This window comes from Heterodontus francisci, chromosome 18 (assembly GCF_036365525.1).
Source record: "Heterodontus francisci isolate sHetFra1 chromosome 18, sHetFra1.hap1, whole genome shotgun sequence".
NCBI classification, from domain to species: Eukaryota; Metazoa; Chordata; class Chondrichthyes; order Heterodontiformes; family Heterodontidae; genus Heterodontus; species Heterodontus francisci.
Genome location: NC_090388.1, coordinates 45,873,978 through 45,892,816, shown reverse-complemented (window position 1 = coordinate 45,892,816; position 18,839 = coordinate 45,873,978). Strand labels below are relative to the sequence as shown.

The 18,839-nt window shown below is 42.7% G+C and overlaps 1 protein-coding gene across 2 annotated transcripts in view; it reads left to right on the top strand.

Moving 5' to 3' along the window:
- Nucleotides 1-13,980, top strand: part of LOC137379591 (MANSC domain-containing protein 1-like) — a 52,176-nt gene extending 38,196 nt beyond the window's left edge. For both annotated transcript variants that reach the window (XM_068050640.1, XM_068050641.1), the window contains one exon: nt 10,908-13,980. In XM_068050640.1, the coding sequence (XP_067906741.1) occupies nt 10,908-12,379 (1,472 nt within the window). In that variant the 3' untranslated portion in view covers nt 12,380-13,980. The remainder of the gene's footprint in view (nt 1-10,907) is intronic.
- Nucleotides 13,981-18,839: the final 4,859 nt, after the last annotated feature.

Sequence of the window (18,839 nt, the reverse complement as noted above, 5' to 3'; positions counted from 1 at the left end):
CACTGCTGCTAGGCCTGGATTTTTCATCATTGCTTTGCTCAGGGTTCCCTTGAAGGGTCAGGAGATGTAGGAGGCTTTAGTTGGGAGTATTTCCGTTGTTCACCCTATATAATTGATCGGCTTTAGGAGAACTTTGAGACTGTTCTGGTTGCAGTAACAGATGGTCCAGACAAACATGTGTCACTGAACTTGAATGTGAATCATGTTAAAACTGCTGGTACAGGAAATAATATCCTAATGAGTGATATTGCAATGTACATGTGATAAATGGACAATAGAGGTTTGCAAAAATCTTATTTGTTCCTAAATTGTGGAACTATCACAAAAGGTCGCTTATTTACCAAGTTGCTGCCTCATTTGTTCCCAGTTAGCTTTCTGAACAACACATTATATTGGGAACTCTAGGGTTTGAACCTAGAAACATGGAGATGTGAATTGAATGGCCCCTTTTGTCTCATTTGAATAGGATGGCCCTAATTGCGAGAGTGCCCTGATTTTTATTTCCATTGAAGTTGAGAGATGTAAAATGGGCTGCTGACTGGTTATCACTTGTTTTATCAAGTAACATGTAAACATAAATTTTCCAATTGAAGGCTTCTGACATGAAGCACATATGTGCTCCCAGGAGCACATATTGGGAAACTATGCAAAAAGAGCAATTATCCTGTACACTGTGAATGCAATTTAAGTAAATATGTAACCAAAGAACAGTTACAATTAAAATAATTTTCTTATAATAAATGGAAAATAACTTGTCAAAATCAAATCATATATTTTCTGTGAATTGGTGGGTGGTGGGTGCGGGGGCAGGGGAGATTCTCCACTTCTAGGCCATGCTCTGAAAAGGACCACATCAAGCCCTCAAGATTTTATATGATGTAATTGTTTTTGTGTGAATTTGCCATGTCAAATTGAGGGTAGGATATGTCATGTTTATTGCTTAAATTTGCAAAAACCTCATTTTTCTCAATTTTTATAGTTTCTTTTTTCCCTCCATTGCAATGTGATAGCAGACTTAAATGGAAATAGTTTTGCAGGGCAAAAAATTAAGTATTCTGTTTGGTGTTTTCTTCAACATCTTGGTGACACTGGGATATATAAAAGATAATTTGTAAACTGTGCTTTTTGTGTATGCTTTGTGGTTTTATATTGTCAGGGCTCAAAATGCTCGCAGATTTTCTTGTGTTTTTTGCTAACTTTTGACACAGACCTCATGCGTAACTAATTAATTAATCAACTTACTGCTCAGTATTCAGTTTGTTGGTTACGGTGCAGTAGAATGGACATTTGAAGTGCAAATTTGCAAGGCTTTGTTTTTGCTGCCGAGCCTTATTGGCTCTGAGCGCAGGTTGGGAAATTATGATTTGCAGAATACCACATTTTACAGTGCAGAAAATGATCTGGAAAATAGAGGTTGTGCTGGTGGGAAGCACAAAACTCATTTCAAAAGTAAATTTATGTAACTTGGGCACCACTGGCTGAAATTTATTGTGCCGACGGGCCGCACTTTGCAGAGCCGCCGCGATATTAAACACAGCGACTCACTTAAATGGTCGGGCCGGACCACCCACCCCGATGACGTGGAGGGGGCGGGTGGTCCGTCCCCGGCAATGGCATCAGCTGCCTTTGCGCAGGCGTTGACGCCACTTTTCAAGGGCTTGGAGCCCTAACTTGCAATTTAAATATTTAAAGGAGAAATGATTGTAAAAAATTCATTACATTGATCCTGACCCTGTCCCACCACCCCCGCCAATAACCATAGAATTAAGTACCTGCCCTTCTCCATCCCCCCCCCAAAGTTCATAAACTTTACCCCTTCCCACCATCCCCTAGACCAATGAAATTACTCTGCCGCTGCTCCCCCCACTCACAAACTGAAAAACGTACCTGCTCCCCCCCTCCCCACCAGCGTTCCACCTCGGATCCCCAGATGGGGGTCTGAAGGCACGGGAGTGCTGGCCACTGGCACCAATATAGCCCTGGAACGGACAGCTGGAGCAGGTCAGTCATTTATTCATGCATTTAAATTATTTAACATTTGTAAATTTGGCTTCCATCGCCAAGTGGCGGGGCGCCACAAGGCCTCGCCGATGCCAGCAATATCGAGCTGGGCCTTGCTGGCATTGAGGCCTGTGGTGGGCCTCTGCCGGAGGCATTTTCCGTCCCCCTACCCCGCCACGACCCCTGATGTCGGGGGTTCTGTAAAATTCAGCCCCACATCAAATTTCACATTCTTCAGGCTGGATCCCAACACTTGCTCATATAAAATGCTGCTTGCCCAATGTGCTGGCCAGGCCTGCAGAATTTCATGAATCATGAATAGTCCAACACAGAAGCAGGCCATTCAGCCCATCAAGTCTGCACCAGCTCTTTTGGAGAGCAACATGGTTAGTTCCACTCCACAGCTCTTTCCCACATCTCTGCATTCTTTTCTCCTTCAAGTATTTATCCAATTCCCTTTTTTTTGAAAGCAACTATTCAATCTATCTGCAACATATTACCAAAAGACAGGAGCGGCGGCGGCTGGCGGACCTGGGCGGAAGCTGATCCGGAGCGGGAGCTGTAAAAGAGAGCGCGGGGCTCGAGGCTGTCACTTAACTGAAGACAGGAACGGTGGCAGCTGGCGGACCTCCTCTCTCTCGGCGCGCGCTGAGACTCGAAAAAGAAACTTACAATGACATCACAGGAAATCTTCAAGGTGATTGGTTGGGTGAGTAGCAACTGTTAGTGCATTTAAATAGCTTAAAAAAAGGGGAAAGTTTTTTTTGTTGAAAAAAACCTCTAGTGATAAGGTGAGTATGACTAAAGTGTTTTTTTTATATTCAGTGTAACTTACTAAGGACTTTAAATTGTAGTGGGTAGAACAAGGCCCCTACTGTAATTAGTAATTTTTAATTCTGGGAGTAACTAATTAATCTAAAGGTAAGTCATGGCAGGAGATCTCACACTCGTGATATGCTTCTCCTGTGCTATGTGGGAAATCATGGACGCTTCCAGTGTCCTTGACGACCATGTGTGCAGGAAGTGTATCCATCTGCAGCTACTGGCTACCCACATTACTGAGCTGGAGCTGCGGTTGGATTCACTGTGGAGTATCCGTGATGCTGAGAACATTGTGGATAGCACGATTAGCGAGGTGGTCACACCGCAGGTAATGGATGCACAGGCAGAAAAGGATGGGTGACCACCAGGCGGAGTAGTAGGCGCAGGCAGGTAGTGCAGGAGTCCCCTATGGCCATCCCCCTCTCAAACAGATATACAGCTTTGGATACTGTTGGGGGGGTTGACCTCCCAGGGGAAAGGAGCAACAGCCAAGTTTGTGGCACCACGGAGGGCTCTGCTGCACAGCAGGGGAGGAAAAGGGGTGGAAGAGCTATAGTGATAGGGGATTCTATCGTAAGGGGTGCAGCTAGGCGTTCCTGTGGCCGCAATCGAGACTCCAGGATGCTATGTTGCCTCCCTAGTGCTAGGGTCAAGGATGTCACGGAGAGGCTGCAGGACATTCTGAAGGGGGAGGGTGAGCAGTCAGAGGTCGTGATATACATTGGTACCAACGACATAGGTAGAAAGAGGGATGAGGTCCTGCAACAAGAATTTAGGGAGCTAGGTAGCAGATTAAAAAGCAGGACCTCAAAGGTTGTAATCTCTGGATTACTCACTGTGCCATGTGCTAGTGAGTATAGGAGGATAGAGCAGATGAATGCGTGGCTGAGGAGATGGTGCAGGAGGGAGGGCTTTAGGTTCCTGGATTACAGGGTCTGTTTCTGGCAAAGGTGGGACCTGTATAAGTTGGACAGGTTGCATCTGAACCGGAACGGGACCAACATCCTTGCTGGGAGGTTTGCTAGTGCTGTTGAGGGGGGTTTAAATTAATTTGGCAGGGGGATGGGATACAGAGTGGAGGTACAGTAGGGGGTGAGGCACAGCCAAATATAGAAGAGAAACTGAGTCAGTCTGGAAGGCAGAACAAATATAAACCTGTTAAGGCACAAGTGAAAAATGCAAGGCTGGATTGCATTTACTTTAATGCAAGGAGTCTTACTAATAAGGCAGATGAATTGAGGGCATTGATTAGCACATGGCGTTATGATATTATTGCTATTACAGAGACATGGCTGAGGGAGGGGCAGGACTGGCAACTCAATATTCCAGGGTATAGAATCTTCAGGCGTGGTAGGGGAGGGGGTAAAAGAGGAGATGGTATTGCACTGTTGATCAGGGAGTCAATTACTGCAGTAAGGAGGGATGATATCTTAGAAGGTTCCTCAAATGAGGCCATAGGGGTAGAACTTAAGAACAAAAGGGGGGCAATCACTTGGCTGGGAGTGTACTACAGGCCTCCAAACAGTCAGGGAGAGATAGAGAAACAGATAGGTAGGCAAATCTCAGAGATGTGTAAAAATAATAGGGTAATAATAATAGGGGATTTCAACTTCCCCAATATCAACTGGGATAGTCTCTAGTGCAAAAGGCTTAAAGGGGGAGGAATTCTTAAAATGCATACAGGAGAGCTTTTTGAGCCAGTACGTAGAAAGTCCGACAAGAGAAGGGGCAGTACAGGACCTAGTTCTAGGGAATGAAGCTGGACAAGTGGTAGAAGTATCAGTGAGGGAACATTTCGGGGATAGTGACCATAACTCTGTAGGATTTAAGGTAGTTATGGAAAAAGACAAAGATGGGCCAGAAATAAAGGTACAGTACTGGGGAAAGGCTGATTTCAATTTGATAAAACAGGATCTGGCCAAAGTGGTCTGGGAGCAGCTACTTGTAGGAAAGTCTACATTAGGCCAGTGGGAGTCATTCAAAAAGGAAATAGTGAGGGTTCAGAGCCAACATGTACCCGTTAAGGTGAAGGGTAGGACCATCAAGTCCAGGGAACCCTGGATGTCAAGGGATATAGAGTATTGGATCAGGGGAAAAAAGGAGGCTTATGGCAGATTCGGAGCACTGAAAACAGTGGAGGCATTAGAGGAGTATAGAAAGTGTAGCGGGTACTTAAAAAGTAATTAGGAGAGCGAAAAGGGGACATGAAAAAAACATTGGCGGTCAATATAAATGAAAATCCTAAGGCAATTTATAAGTATATTAAGGCCAAGAGGATAACTAGGGAAAGAGTAGGGCCCATTAGGGACCAAAGTGGCAATCTGTGTGTGGATCCGGAGGACATAGGTGAGGTTTTAAAGATTACTTTTCATCTGTTTTCACTGTGGAGAACGACGATGTAGGTGTAGAGATCAGGGAGGGGTATTGCAATATACTTGAACATATTAACATTGAAAGGGAGGAAGTATTAGATGTTTTAATGGGCTTAAGAGTGGATAAATTCCCAGGCCCAGATGAGATATATCCCAGGCTGTTGTGTGACTCAAGGTAGGTGATAGCAGGGGCTTTGACACAAATTTTCAGATCCTGTCTGGCCGTGGGAGAGGTGCCAGAGGACTTGAGGACAGTGAATGTGGTACCATTATTCAAGAAGAGTAGCAGGGATAGACCAGGTAATTACAGGCTGGTGAGTCTAACATCAGTGGTTGGGAAACCATTGGAAAAAATTCTGAGGGACAGGATTAATCTCCACTTGGAGCGGCAGGGAATAATCAGGGAAAGTCAGCATAGCTTTGTCAGGGGGAGATCGTGTCTAAATAACTTGACTGAATTTTTCGAGGAGGTGACTAGAAGTGTAGATGAGGGTAAAGCAGTTGATGTAGTCTACATGGCTTTTGATAAGGTCCCGCATGGGAGATTGGTTAAGAAGGTAAGAGCCCATGGGATGCAGGGCAATTTGGCAAATTGGATCCAAAATTGGCTTGGTGGCAGGAAACAGAGGGTAATGGTCGAGGGTGGTTTTGCGAGTGGAAGCCTGTGACCAGTGGTGTACCACAGGGATTGACCCTTGCTGTTTGTAGTGTACATTAATGATTTAGACGTGAATATAGGAGGTATGATAAGTAAGTTCGCAGATGACACGAAAATTGGTGGTGTCGTAAATAGTGAGGAGAAAAGCCTTAGATTACAGGACGATATAGATGGGCTAGTAAGATGGGCGGAGCTGTGACAAATGGAATTTAATCCTGAGAAGTATGAGGTGATGCATTTTTGGAGGACTGACAAGGCAAGGGAATATACAATGGATGGTCGGACCCTAGGACGTACAGAAGGTTAGAGGGACCTTGGTGTACTTGTCCATAGATCACCGAAGGTAGCAGCACAGGTAGATAAGGTGGTTAGGAAAGCATATGGGATACTTGCCTTTATTAGCCGAGGCATAGAATATAACAGCAGGGAGGTTATGATGGAGCTGTGTAAAACGCTAGTTCGGCCACAGCTGGAGTACTGTGTACAGTTCTGGTCACCACACTATAGGAAGGATGTGATTGCACTGGAGAGGGTGCAGAGGAGATCCACCAGGGATGTCGCCTGGGCTGGAGCATTTCAGCCATGAAGAGAGACTGAAAAGGCTAGGGTTGTTTTCCTTAGAACAGAGAAGGATGAGGGGGGACATGATTGAGGTATACAAAATTATGAGGGGCATTGATAGGTTAGATAGGAAGAGACTTTTTCCCTTAGCGGAGGGGTCAATAACCAGGGGGCATAGACTTAAGGTAAGAGGCAGGAGGTTTAGAGGGGATTTGAGGAAAATGTTTTTCACCCAGAGGGTGGTTGGAATCTGGAATACACTGCCTGAAGTGGTGGTAGAGGCAGGAACCCTCACAACATTTAAGAAGTATTTAGATGAGCACTTGAAACGCCATAGCATACAAGTGCTGGAAAATGGGACCAGAATAGTTAGGTGCTTGATGGCCAGCACAGACACGATGGGCCGAAGGGCCTGTTTCTGTGCTCTGTAACTCTATGACTCTATGACATTATCAGGCAGTGCATTCCTGATCCTAAGCACTCATTGCATAAAAATGTTTTCCTTCATGTCACCTCTGGTTCTGACCCTTCAGCCATTAGAAGCAGTTTTTCTTTATTTATCTATCTAAGCCTGTCATGATTTTAAACACCTCTATCAACTCTTCTTTTAGCCTTCTTTGCTTTAAGGAGAACAACCAGTGCTCCAATCTATCCAAGTAATTGGAATCACTCAACCTGGAACCATTCTGGTAAATCTCTTCTGTCGGACCTCCAAAGCCTAAACATTGGATTCTTAAAATTGATACTGAGTTTAAAAAGTTGCTATAAATTTTTTTGATTTTTTTTTTGAAGAAGCATTGGTATTTTGTTGCATAGTACTTACTATATTACTTTTTGTTGCTTTGGAAGGCACCATTTTGGCAACGAAGGACTTCCCACTTCCCCCCCCCCCCCATAATTTTCCAGAATTTGCTGCTGCAGTTGAAGTTACATCAATCAAATGCTGAGGAAGAGAATTCCTTTGGGGCTTTAATGTATGAAACTTGATGAAATGGATGACCAAATGCTTTTGCATGTAATAATAGATAAAGTATAATTTAACATGGAAAGTACAAACAATAACCAAATTTATATAAACCCATTTGCAGGATAGTTTAATATAACCAGACTGATTAGCTTTGAAAAGTTCGAATGACTCATAGCTGTCGAGACTAGGACTTTCCAAATTTCCTGTAAGATCTGTGCTGTTTGCTAATCTCAGCAAAGGCAGCTGTATGGCTGCTATGATTGGCCTTGATTTCCTTGCATTCAGGCAGTGGCGGAGTGGGAGATCGGTACAATTGGCTAGGGTTTCTTCTCCTGTATTGCGAGACAATCTTGCTGGAAGTGAGTATGTGGAGATGCCTGATGGGGACAGAATCAGGCTCAACTGTCAGGTCCTCCACAATCAAATAGCCAGCAAATGCTCATTGTCAAGGCTCACACATGAACAGTAGCCACTTGGAAGAGATACAGAAGAATGACTGGCATATATGGTATCACACTGCGGTGAGTGAGCCAACAATTTCAAAAGACAAAACTGTAAACGATGAAGGCGGTTAAGTTTTAACGACAGGGACATTGATTGCATTATATATTTCTTTGAAAAAAATATTTTGACCATGGTTTTAAATGGTGTTCAGCTGAGCGATACAAACCAGAAAGGCCCCAGGTTTGATTGCCACTCAGTGCATGAGTTTGGTGCTCTGAATGAAGATGATGCAGCACCAGGGAAGAGAAAATCAGGCAGGGTTTCTCCTTCTGATTGCTATCTAACAACCCATGCCAGAAAGAGTGTGTGTCCATGCCAGTTGCGGGCAGGATTGCTCTTGGCTAATTGGCTTTTCATGGGCAAATGTCTGGCCAAAACTCTCAGTTGTAGAATAGCTGCACAGGTGAGGTACCCTAGGGCTGGCAGTGCCCACAGAATTGTACTTCACATGAGTTGCCACCTCCAGGAGATGGAGAAAACTGGAGAGGAAGAAGGTTTTAAAATCTACATCGCATTCATGTATCGCTTCCAGTAATGGATGAGAAAATACTTTTTTGAATGACACCTGAACTGTCTAAATGTTGAGAAAATTCTTAGATAGTTATTACCTTAACAAAACATTCCTACTGTGATAAGCAACTGTTAATTTTTTTTCTTTATTTGGCAGAAAGATGATGAAAGTATTTTGCTGCCAGCAGTAACCTGAGAAAAGGAACAGGATAGCAGGATCTTTGATTTTCCAGTGTCTAAATATCAGTACAGACTAATTGGTTAATTTGAAACCATTATAAACACTTCCCTCTCCTCAGATGCTGTTTATCACCCATTTCAAATCTGTCATCATCACACCTTCATCAAAACACCAAGCCCTGACTCCCTTACGTTCTTGCAAACTACAGCTCCATCTTCAAAATCCATTGCCTCTCTGAAGTCCTTAAATATGTTGTCTCCAAAATCTGTACCCATCTTTCCTGCAACTTCATCTTTGAAGCGGCACAGTGGCGCAGTGGTTAGCACCGCAGCCTCACAGCTCCAGGGACCCGGGTTCGATTCCGGGTACTGCCTGTGTGGAGTTTGCAAGTTCTCCCTGTGTCTGCGTGGGTTTTCCCCGGGTGCTCCGGTTTCCTCCCACAAGCCAAAAGACTTGCAGGTTGATAGGTAAATTGGCCATTATAAATTGTCACTAGTATAGGTAGGTGGTAGGGAAATATAGGGACAGGTGGGGATGTTTGGTAGGAATATGGGATTAGTGTCGGATTAGTATAAATGGGTGGTTGATGTTCGGCACAGACTCGGTGGGCCGAAGGGCCTGTTTCAGTGCTGTATCTCTAATCATAATCATAATCAACCTCTCCAATCAGGTTTCTGCCCTGCCACAGCACAGAAACAGTTGGAATCAAAGTCACAAATGACATCCTCTGCTACTGTGACTGTGGTGCATTGTCACTCCTTGTCCTTCTGAACTAAAGACAACATGAGGGAAAACCTTTTTACACAGTGAGTGGTTATGATCTGGAATGCACTGCCTGAAAGGGCAGTGAAGGCAGATTCAGTTGTGACTTTCAGATGGGAATTAGGTAAGTACTTGAAGAGAAATATATTGCAGGGCTGTGGGGAAAGGGCAGGGGAGTGGGTCTAGCTGGATTGTTATTATAGAGAACCAGCATGAACTTGATGGGCTGAATGGCCTCCTTCTGTGCTGTAACCATTCTATGATTATCGACCTGTCTGCATCCTTTGAAATGGTTGACTGTGCAATCCTCCTCGCTTCCATTGTACAACTAAGCCGAACTGCTTTTACTTAGTTACACTTGCACCTATCCCATCGTAGCCTGAGAATCTCCAGCAATGGCTTCTTTTCCCTCCTGTCTCCCAAGGATCTATCCTTTTCCCTCTCCTATTTTACATTTACATGCTGTCCCTTGGTGATAGCATCCAAGGACATGATGCCAGATTCCACATGTACCCTGATGGCACACAGCTCCATCTCATCACTACTTCTCTCGAACCCTGCACTTCCTTGATTTTGCCAACCTGCTTGTCTGACATCCTGTTTGAGCTGCTATTAGACATCGGGAAGGCCATTGTCTTCAGACCCTACCACAAACTCCATTCCATCGCCACCAATTGCACATCCACTCCCCAGCCACTGTCACAGGCTTCCCTCCTCTCCTGAAGATGCTGACTCTGGCTGGGATACAGTTCTCTGTGCACTGGCAGGCCTCCAGTTCCTTACACAGATGGTCATACTTAATGTGTGGTCTAATCTTTGAGCGTTGCTAGGTTATTCAACCAAGGAGGGCATCACCACAAACCCAAACCTGGATAATGTCCAAGAGCAGGAACATTAGTTGACTTCACTGCCACCCCAAGTCCAGCAAATCGAGAGCAGCTAACATGCCATAGTCTAAGAATTAAACCTGGTCCTTCTTGACTTCATAGATCTGTACTGATTGGCATCCTTCTGAGTTTGGATCAGATACCATTCTTGGATCATTCACATTCTCTGAACCCTTATGAGGCACAGTGTAGAAACCTGGACACAGAGGGGTTGTTTTCCAGTCTTGATGGAGGAGTATTGGGATCTTAGATCTATAACACAGCTTAACTCCTTATCAAATCTGTAGTGGCCATTTCTCAGGTATTTCTGAGGTTAAATAACTAGGCTATCTCGGCCAGTCTCAGGTTTTGCACAGGATGCTCGCCAAAGTTGGGGGGGGTGGGGATGAGAAATGATTCAGCAGTTGAGTGGTCAAATAATGGGGCAAAATATTGCCTGAGCTTTTCTTAAAGCTTCAAGACTTCTCTGTAACCATTATTTCACTTGGGACTCTTGCAGTCTGCAGAAATGTCCTGCATGGATGTGAACCCAGACCAGGATGCAAACCCACTCCCTCAAAACTGTGTGTGCAAAATGCAATGTGGGGTCCTCTCTAACTGAAACTCTTCAATTTGCAGAATTACCATGCGTCAGCCTCGTGTATCAGAAATGCACAAATGTTTCTATTCTTTTTGCACACAGATCTAGCAAGTATGAAGGAGTTGGGTGAGTCCATGAAAGAAACACATTCTCAGAGAGGGGAAGAATCATCCAATAATGGAGTTTCTACTGATCTCAAAAATATTACGCCTCATCTTGTTCCGACCCCAATAATCATCAGTCAGTCAACACCACTCACCACTCTCCAAAAGACCACAGTTCAGCCAATGGCTTCTTCCACCCATTCAACAACATTTTCCACTCTCCCAGTGACTGCCAAACAGTTAACCATGACCAGAACTCTCCCAGTGACCACCAGGAAGTCAATGGCAGCCACCACCCTCCTAACCACTCTCTCAAAGACAGCTACCATTCTCCCAACCACCCAGTCAACAAGAACCACTGTCTTCTTAACCACTCTGCCAATGACTCCTACCCAGCTACCAAGAACCACTCTCCAGACTACTCTCTCAACGGCCACTACCCGAGCAATGACCACCATCATCCTTCCAACTACTCAGACAACGACAACCACCACATTCCCAGCCATTCTGTCAATCCCCACCACTCAAACAAGGACAACCACCCCTCTCCCAGTCATTACCACTGAACCAGCGACAACCACCCCTCTCCCAGTCATTACCACTGAACCAGCGACAACCACCACTCTCCCAGTCATTACCACTGAACCAGCGACAACCACCCCTCTCCCAGTCATTACCACTGAACCAGCGACAACCACCCCTCTCCCAGTCATTACCACTGAACCAGCGACAACCACCCCTCTCCCAGTCATTACCACTGAACCAGCGACAACCACCCCTCTCCCAGTCATTACCACTGAACCAGCGACAACCACCACTCTCCCAGTCATTACCACTGAACCAGCGACAACCACCCCTCTCTCAGTCATTACCACTGAACCAGCGACAACCACCCCTCTCCCAGTCATTACCACTGAACCAGCGACAACCACCCCTCTCCCAGTCATTACCACTGAACCAGCGACAACCACCCCTCTCCCAGTCATTACCACTGAACCAGCGACAACCACCACTCTCCCACTCACCACCACTCAGACGACAATCACCACTCAGTCAATGACCACTACCATCCTTCCAACTACCCATTTAACAACCACCCCTAACACTAATGTCTCAACAACAAAATTGATACCAAAGATGACACAGCAATCCACTGTATCCAGGATTCCAGCTGCTAAAATGCCATTCATTGAGATTATAACTACAGTATCAAATAATGGAAGTGTTAATAAAATGGACAACGGATTACTAGACCAAAAACAAAATTTGGGAGGTCAGGATAAATCAGCAGGAAAAATGGAAGATTCACAAGTGGAAGTTCAGAGTGGACTGATTGCTGCTTTATTATTTGGTTTGTTATTTCTAATAATAGTGGTGATTGTGATAAGTAAACGAATATCAGAGTCCTATTATAGAAGGCACTACACCAGAATTGATTACCTAATTGATGGAATGTATATAGATGCATGAACTAAAGTTTTCTAGAAGAATCAATCTATTCCATTATGAACAAATTTGGACTTTAAGGAAGAGCCCAGGATAACAAAAGCATCTGTTACATTTTTTAGAACTGATATGTAAATGTGGTTGATTTTCTCTTGTGGCTCTCCTCATTGGATGTGGTGGGGGGAAAATGGAAACTACATATGCAAACGATTTAAAAGGTCAAATATATATAGTGCACATTTTTTGTTTTTGTGATTCCAACTAGAAGTCCAACAATTTTATTATCTGTGATCTGATGGAGTGATCTGCTATATAGAAATTTAGTGAAGTCTGGATAAATGCAAAACCATATAAATGATAAAATCCTAATACATCATTTAATGAAAAATCCCAGTACGTTTGGTCCAAAGAAATTAGATCCTGAACAAGTAGGTAGAGCTTTTTATTAACATGTCATTCATGTGGTGTTTGTTTCAATTCCAGTGCATGTAGCATGAACCTGTATAGGTATTTAGCCCTTACATCCTATTGGAAGATTGATGACACTCAGTGCTAAGAATAATTAGTCATGGTAGAAATTAGGTTATAACCCATCTCATCCTCTTTGTCTCCCTTCTTTCACCTCTCAACCACTCCACCTCACATTTACATTCATTTCCCTTCCAGTAAACGGGGCAGGGGTTGGGAGGTTAATGGATAGTGATAACGAGGGACAAGCATAGCTTATCTTTCCTCAGTAGCACCAGAGCAATGAGGCTAACTATAGCAACATACTGACATTCACTGAGATTCAATTATTCTTTGAATATAAAACCAATGGTTCATAGAGTACCACTAAGGTTGCAGAGTAACAGAGATGAATATGAAGTAGTGACTGGGTGATGCCAAGTTTGAGTTTTAATATTTTAAAGATTGGAAGAGGAAGGAAGGACTGAGGTGCATAGATGGCATGAGATTGTAGAAAGGAATGTCAAACGGAGGAAATGTGATTAATCTTGACTCCTAACTCAGTAAAGATGTATTAAGAGGATGTTACAATTAAATCAGGCGAGGTATATAACAGGTGGCTGATCTGCTTCCGTCCATTTTGGATGGAATGCAAAGTTTAAATTCACTTCTTTTGTGTTCTGTACCATAAAATAAATATTTGTAAACCTGAAAAATATTTCAGGTCCTATTGCTTAAATTAATTTATAATGGTGGTGCCATAGAGCAGTGGAATGCAAGTTAAATGTTTCATCATTGCTTTGAGATAACAATCTGAGCTATTTAATTGTGGATGGGGAGGCATTGAGTGTATGCTGGACACCTCCCCACTGTGATTGTGTAAAGGAGATTTCTGTTTGAGCTACTTGACCAAGAAAAAGCTTTTGTCTCATTATGAGCTTAATGTATATGGGAAAAATGATGACAAGGTATATTATGTCTTTGTGATGATTTTTTTGCTGTTGCCTGTAATCAATAATCAAACTAAATATTGTAGAAATAAATGAAGGTGAATGTATAAACTGATTAAGAACTTGTACAACTTTTTACTGTAATGTTTATTATTGTGTGCTTGCATTTTGTTCTTAACCTTGCCATAATTGAAAGGTTATGTTTTATTATTGGAGCAAAGAAGGAAATATTGAAATAAAAACAATCATAGATAAGATAACTTAGAAGTTGCAACTACTGTTAAGACCTAGAGTAATATGAAATTGACCATTTGGTCCATCAAGCCTATCATTCTAACAGGCCATGAATATCTGTGCTTTGTTGAGTTTTCCCCAATTTATTTATCTTCTGATGGAATTTAGTAACTAAAATGAAAATTCTGAAATGTGTATATGACCCCAAATGCATACACCTGGGGTATGCATTTACTATCCACTTGACGTGACTGATTACATTTCACAAATGACATTTCCATGGTGCCAGTAGGATCACAAATTTTTTTAAGGTAATCCATTTTACTCTCCAAACTACCTCCCAGTTGCCCTTCCATCTATTTATTTTAAGATTGTGGAGGTTGCTGTTAACTCTTAAGTTACCCATCATTTTGAAACTTCTGTCTGATCCATGATCAACAGAATGCAATTTGCTTTACTGTTTCATGGCGTTATCCACATTACTTAGATCTGTAACTATAGTCTTGAGTACTTTCATCTGTCACTGTCTTGGACATCTCCAAAGGTTTTAATAGAGTCTGGTAGGATGTGTACTTCTAAACAAATTACCAGCATATGACCTCCAACAGAGCCATTTTCATAATTATCTAGTTTGTTTCCTTTCAAATTACTTGGTAAAGCAGCAAGTTAGGCTGGTTCCAAGCCTTCTCTGGCAGTTTCCACAGGGCCTTAGGGTGGAGTCTGTACCTGTCCTAAACAAGATCGTAGGAGGAGGTGTGGCCAAAGAAATGGATGCCCAGGCCAAGAGTTTTCTGTTAGCCAGCCTGGCAAAACATTGGCAAACCAATGCATAAAATGAGACCAGGTGTACAGGCTCACTGAACAACAAATGTAGGGCCCACTTGGAGGTATGGGGCTGAGCCATTGAAGATTGAAAAAAATATATCTGTCCCCTTATAAAGATGAATGATGGATACATTTCTGTGGGTGGAGTGGATGGCTGGCGCATACAGCCTCCTACTCCAAAACCAGCACAGGTCCCCAAAATGCCCAGACACTTTGGGCAGACAGATGCCTGAGTTGAGCTCTTAATGGTGCAGGTGGTCACTACTGTAATTTAAATCAAAAGGACCTCAACCTTGACCCTACTAGGAATCATCTTTTTCCCTAAAAGACCCAAGTTGTCCCTTTCACTCATCAAAAAAAAAGAATTACAAGTGAAGAGCAGTGACAGCCAGAAAGAGGTAAGGCATTTTTTTTGCTGGCTGTCATTTTGTGAGGGGCAGTGGGGAGAAAGTCTTTGAAAATCTCGCACACGCTCAGAGAACTGAGGTCTTTTTTTGGAGTGGAGCTTCTACTAACCAAGGGGTTTGCACTGTTTGGAACATGAATTCCATTTTCAGGTAAAGACAGGTGTGTATTACAAGACTGGTAAGGATATAATTGTGTGACTGTTTTAACATTAAGTAGCTTTTCAACCCATTGCATGCGCATGTTAGAATTCCATGACACTTCATGCGACCTGGACAACCAAGGTATTGGAAGCAGATTCAGTAGCAAGTTTCAGAAGGAAATTGGATATTTTCCTGAAAAGGGAAAATTTGCAGGACTATGGAGAAAGAGTGGGAGAGTTGGACTAAAGAGCTGCAAGATTCAGTGATTGACATCAAGATCAAAGGCATATGGGTTTTTAGCCCCTTCATGTTTAAGTTTTAAAGCTCAAAATGGTGTTACCTGCCTGCTATTTCCTGATTTACCTTGCCTTTTTCTACACTTTTAACCCTTGGTGTCAGCCTTGACCCTGCACCTTGGTTTATCAATAAAAGAATAATTATTGTAAGATATCTTTCCAGATATCCACCCCCATTGCTGCTTCTTCACTGATAATGACAACATACTGTCAGGTATTTTTTACTTTCCTATATAATCCTCTTCAAAGTAAAGATGCCTGAACTTTCGAACAAAAGTAGCAATATCTCCACTGGCCAGAGGATTTCCACGTTTTACGGATGATTTGACTTCAAAAACTAAAGATGTGGAGCAGACCTACTGCAACTTCAACACTAGTGAAAAGGGCAGCGCAGTGGTTAGCACCGCAGCCTCACAGCTCCAGCGACCTGGGTTCAATGCTGGGTACTGCCTGTGTGGAGTTTGCAAGTTCTCTCTTTGTCTGCGTGGGTTTCCTCCGGGTGCTCTGGTTTCCTCCCACAAGCCAAAGACTTGCAGGTTGATAGGTAAATTGGCCATTAGCAATTGCCCCTAGTATAGGTAGATGGTAGGGAAATATAGGGACAGGTGGGGATGTGGTAGGAATATGGGATTAGTGTAGGATTTGTATAAATGGGTGGTTGATGGTCGGCACATACTCGGTGGGCCGAAGGGCCTGTTTCAGTGCTGTATCTCTAAACTAAACTAAAATAGGATTGCTAACTCTGATGTATTCCTGAGGTTTCATCACATGACCTCCCACCTCAAACTGGCCCATCACCACGCTCCCACCATTGATCATCAAACCTGTCCATGCTGTGCACTGCCTACCCACACCAATTGGAAAGCAAATAGACACTTTACCAAGAGTCAAACATTTTTTTCCCTCATCTCCAATAAATTTATAATTAATAAACAAAACCAAAGAAAATGAAGGAAAAGAAACATAATTTTGTTTAACGCCCCAATAATCTTCTCCTGGGTTGCCTGCTGTAGTGTCCTGGAGATTAATCTTCAATGCCTGCAGACTCCAGGGCAATCCTAGTATTGGATGTTAACCAGACTTCATTCAGTAGGGGGCAAAACATTTGAGATACTTTTCTCACTATGAAAGCAAAATGCATTTCAAGAGATTGTAGGATCCACCAAACATAAAAATTTTATTTAGAAAGGGCTTGTTTTAAAATAATGCTGCATCTTTATCAAAAAAAATTGGAAAAAATGAAACCTTTTTCCTCACTTGCAGTTGTGCCAAGTAACAAATGCCGAAGTATTTCATCCCACCACAAGGTGGCATGCAGACCCAACACAAACATTCGCCCTGCGGGAACATTTAGATGTATTGCAAAACTGGAGATAAGTTTTATCAAAACTTTCAGAATTAAGCTAGGTACATTGAGATAATGGGGTGTATTTTCCAGTAATAAATATATGATAGCAGGGTAGTATTATAATGTACCATAATGAATCTCATATGTATTTTGCCAGAGAATAGTTGAGCATACCTTAGTACAATTTCCAAAACAGTAAGTTTTTGATCACAGCGGCCTTGTCATGCATAATAGCCAAACAGGGATCAGTCACTTTTCTGTAGAGGCCAAAACTGAAGGAAAATCACACACTTCTGCCAAACGGATATAGATTGGCATTGGTGATGACCTGGTACATTTCCCTAATCCAATTTCACGGCTAGAGAATGTGGGTGACACGGGGAAACAAAGACAGAGAAAATTAAATTCTCCAAACAAACAATATTGTCTTCATGATGGTGCATTATCTACTTTCACAAAAGGCAGGAGGATGCAGCACTTCTGGTTACCAATTATAGGTGATTTTCACTTCTGAAAACATTAAATTCACAGTGCTGCCGAGCAAAAGCCTCCTTACAAACCAGGAAGTTGTGAGTTTGCTTTCCAATACAAACCATTATTTCATCCCACCGTCTTGATTAAAAAAAACTTCTTCTAGGAAATTAAATAGTTTAATTAGATCGCAGCGGGGCTACTAAAAGGAGTTGCTGTGCAATTTGAAGACTGGGAAAAACTGACACTGCTAATTTTGCTGTAAACACATTTCCCAACAGCAATCATGAAGTAGAATTGAAGGTATGCAAGTCGCCTGTGGAATGATCCATCGTCCTGGCTGCATGCTGGCAACATCCTTTTCTCGGGGATAGAGAAAACCTTGGGAATTAAAATATCTGTCCATAGAACAAAGCTTGCTTAATTTATACAGCGAAATCCACTTACTATGATCCTGCTTCATATCTTTATCCACTTTTGATGCTTGGTATAGGCAGAAAGATTATAAAGAGAGGCCTGAATGGCTAAATTTAAGGCAATATGTAACGTGACAGAACTTAGTACCATCTGATTCATTTAATTATGCTTTTTCCCTGTAATTACTTATATAATAGAATTCCAAAACCAAAAATATTTTCCAGGTTGAAGCACCAAAGTATGCTCCAACACAGCTGTATTTAACAGGCTCCATTATATTGCATAAACAGCGCCACTCAGATATCACAGAGAATTTTACTGATTTCCACATCTGATTCTAATATTCATATTGTCACATTAACCGTTTTATTTTTAAATCTTCAGATGTCGTCTGTACTTAATTTTGTGTTCTACTTTTCCGGGTTTGTATAATTTGGTGTGGTTCTTTGAATGAATGGAGATACTGTAGTAGAAAGTTTAACCATATATCTGCTGGATATATGTGTACTGAATTTAAAATCTTTGTCCTTGTTCACAAATTCCTGTACGGTCTTACCCACCCAACCTCTGCAACCTCAACCATCCTCATGCCCCTCCTGTGCATCCCCCATTGGTCCTCCATCAGTGGCAGGGTTTCTATCTGCCACAGGCTTACTCTCTGCAACTCTCTCCCCAATCCCTTTGTTTTGCTACCTCTCCCTTTTCAAATGTGCTTTTTGTCACATCTCCTAACTCCTCTATCATTCGTTGTCTGTCCTCTCCTGTATGAAGAGCTCTGGGGAATTAATTACATTTTAAAAGACACTAATATCAGGAGACTAAACCCCATCACCTTACCCTGCTCCCTCCCCCACCCCAACCCCCTGAGAATAACTCCACTTCCATTGCACCAACTCCATCCCTCCTGACTGCACTTTCAGGCTGAACCAGATTATTCACAAATGTGGT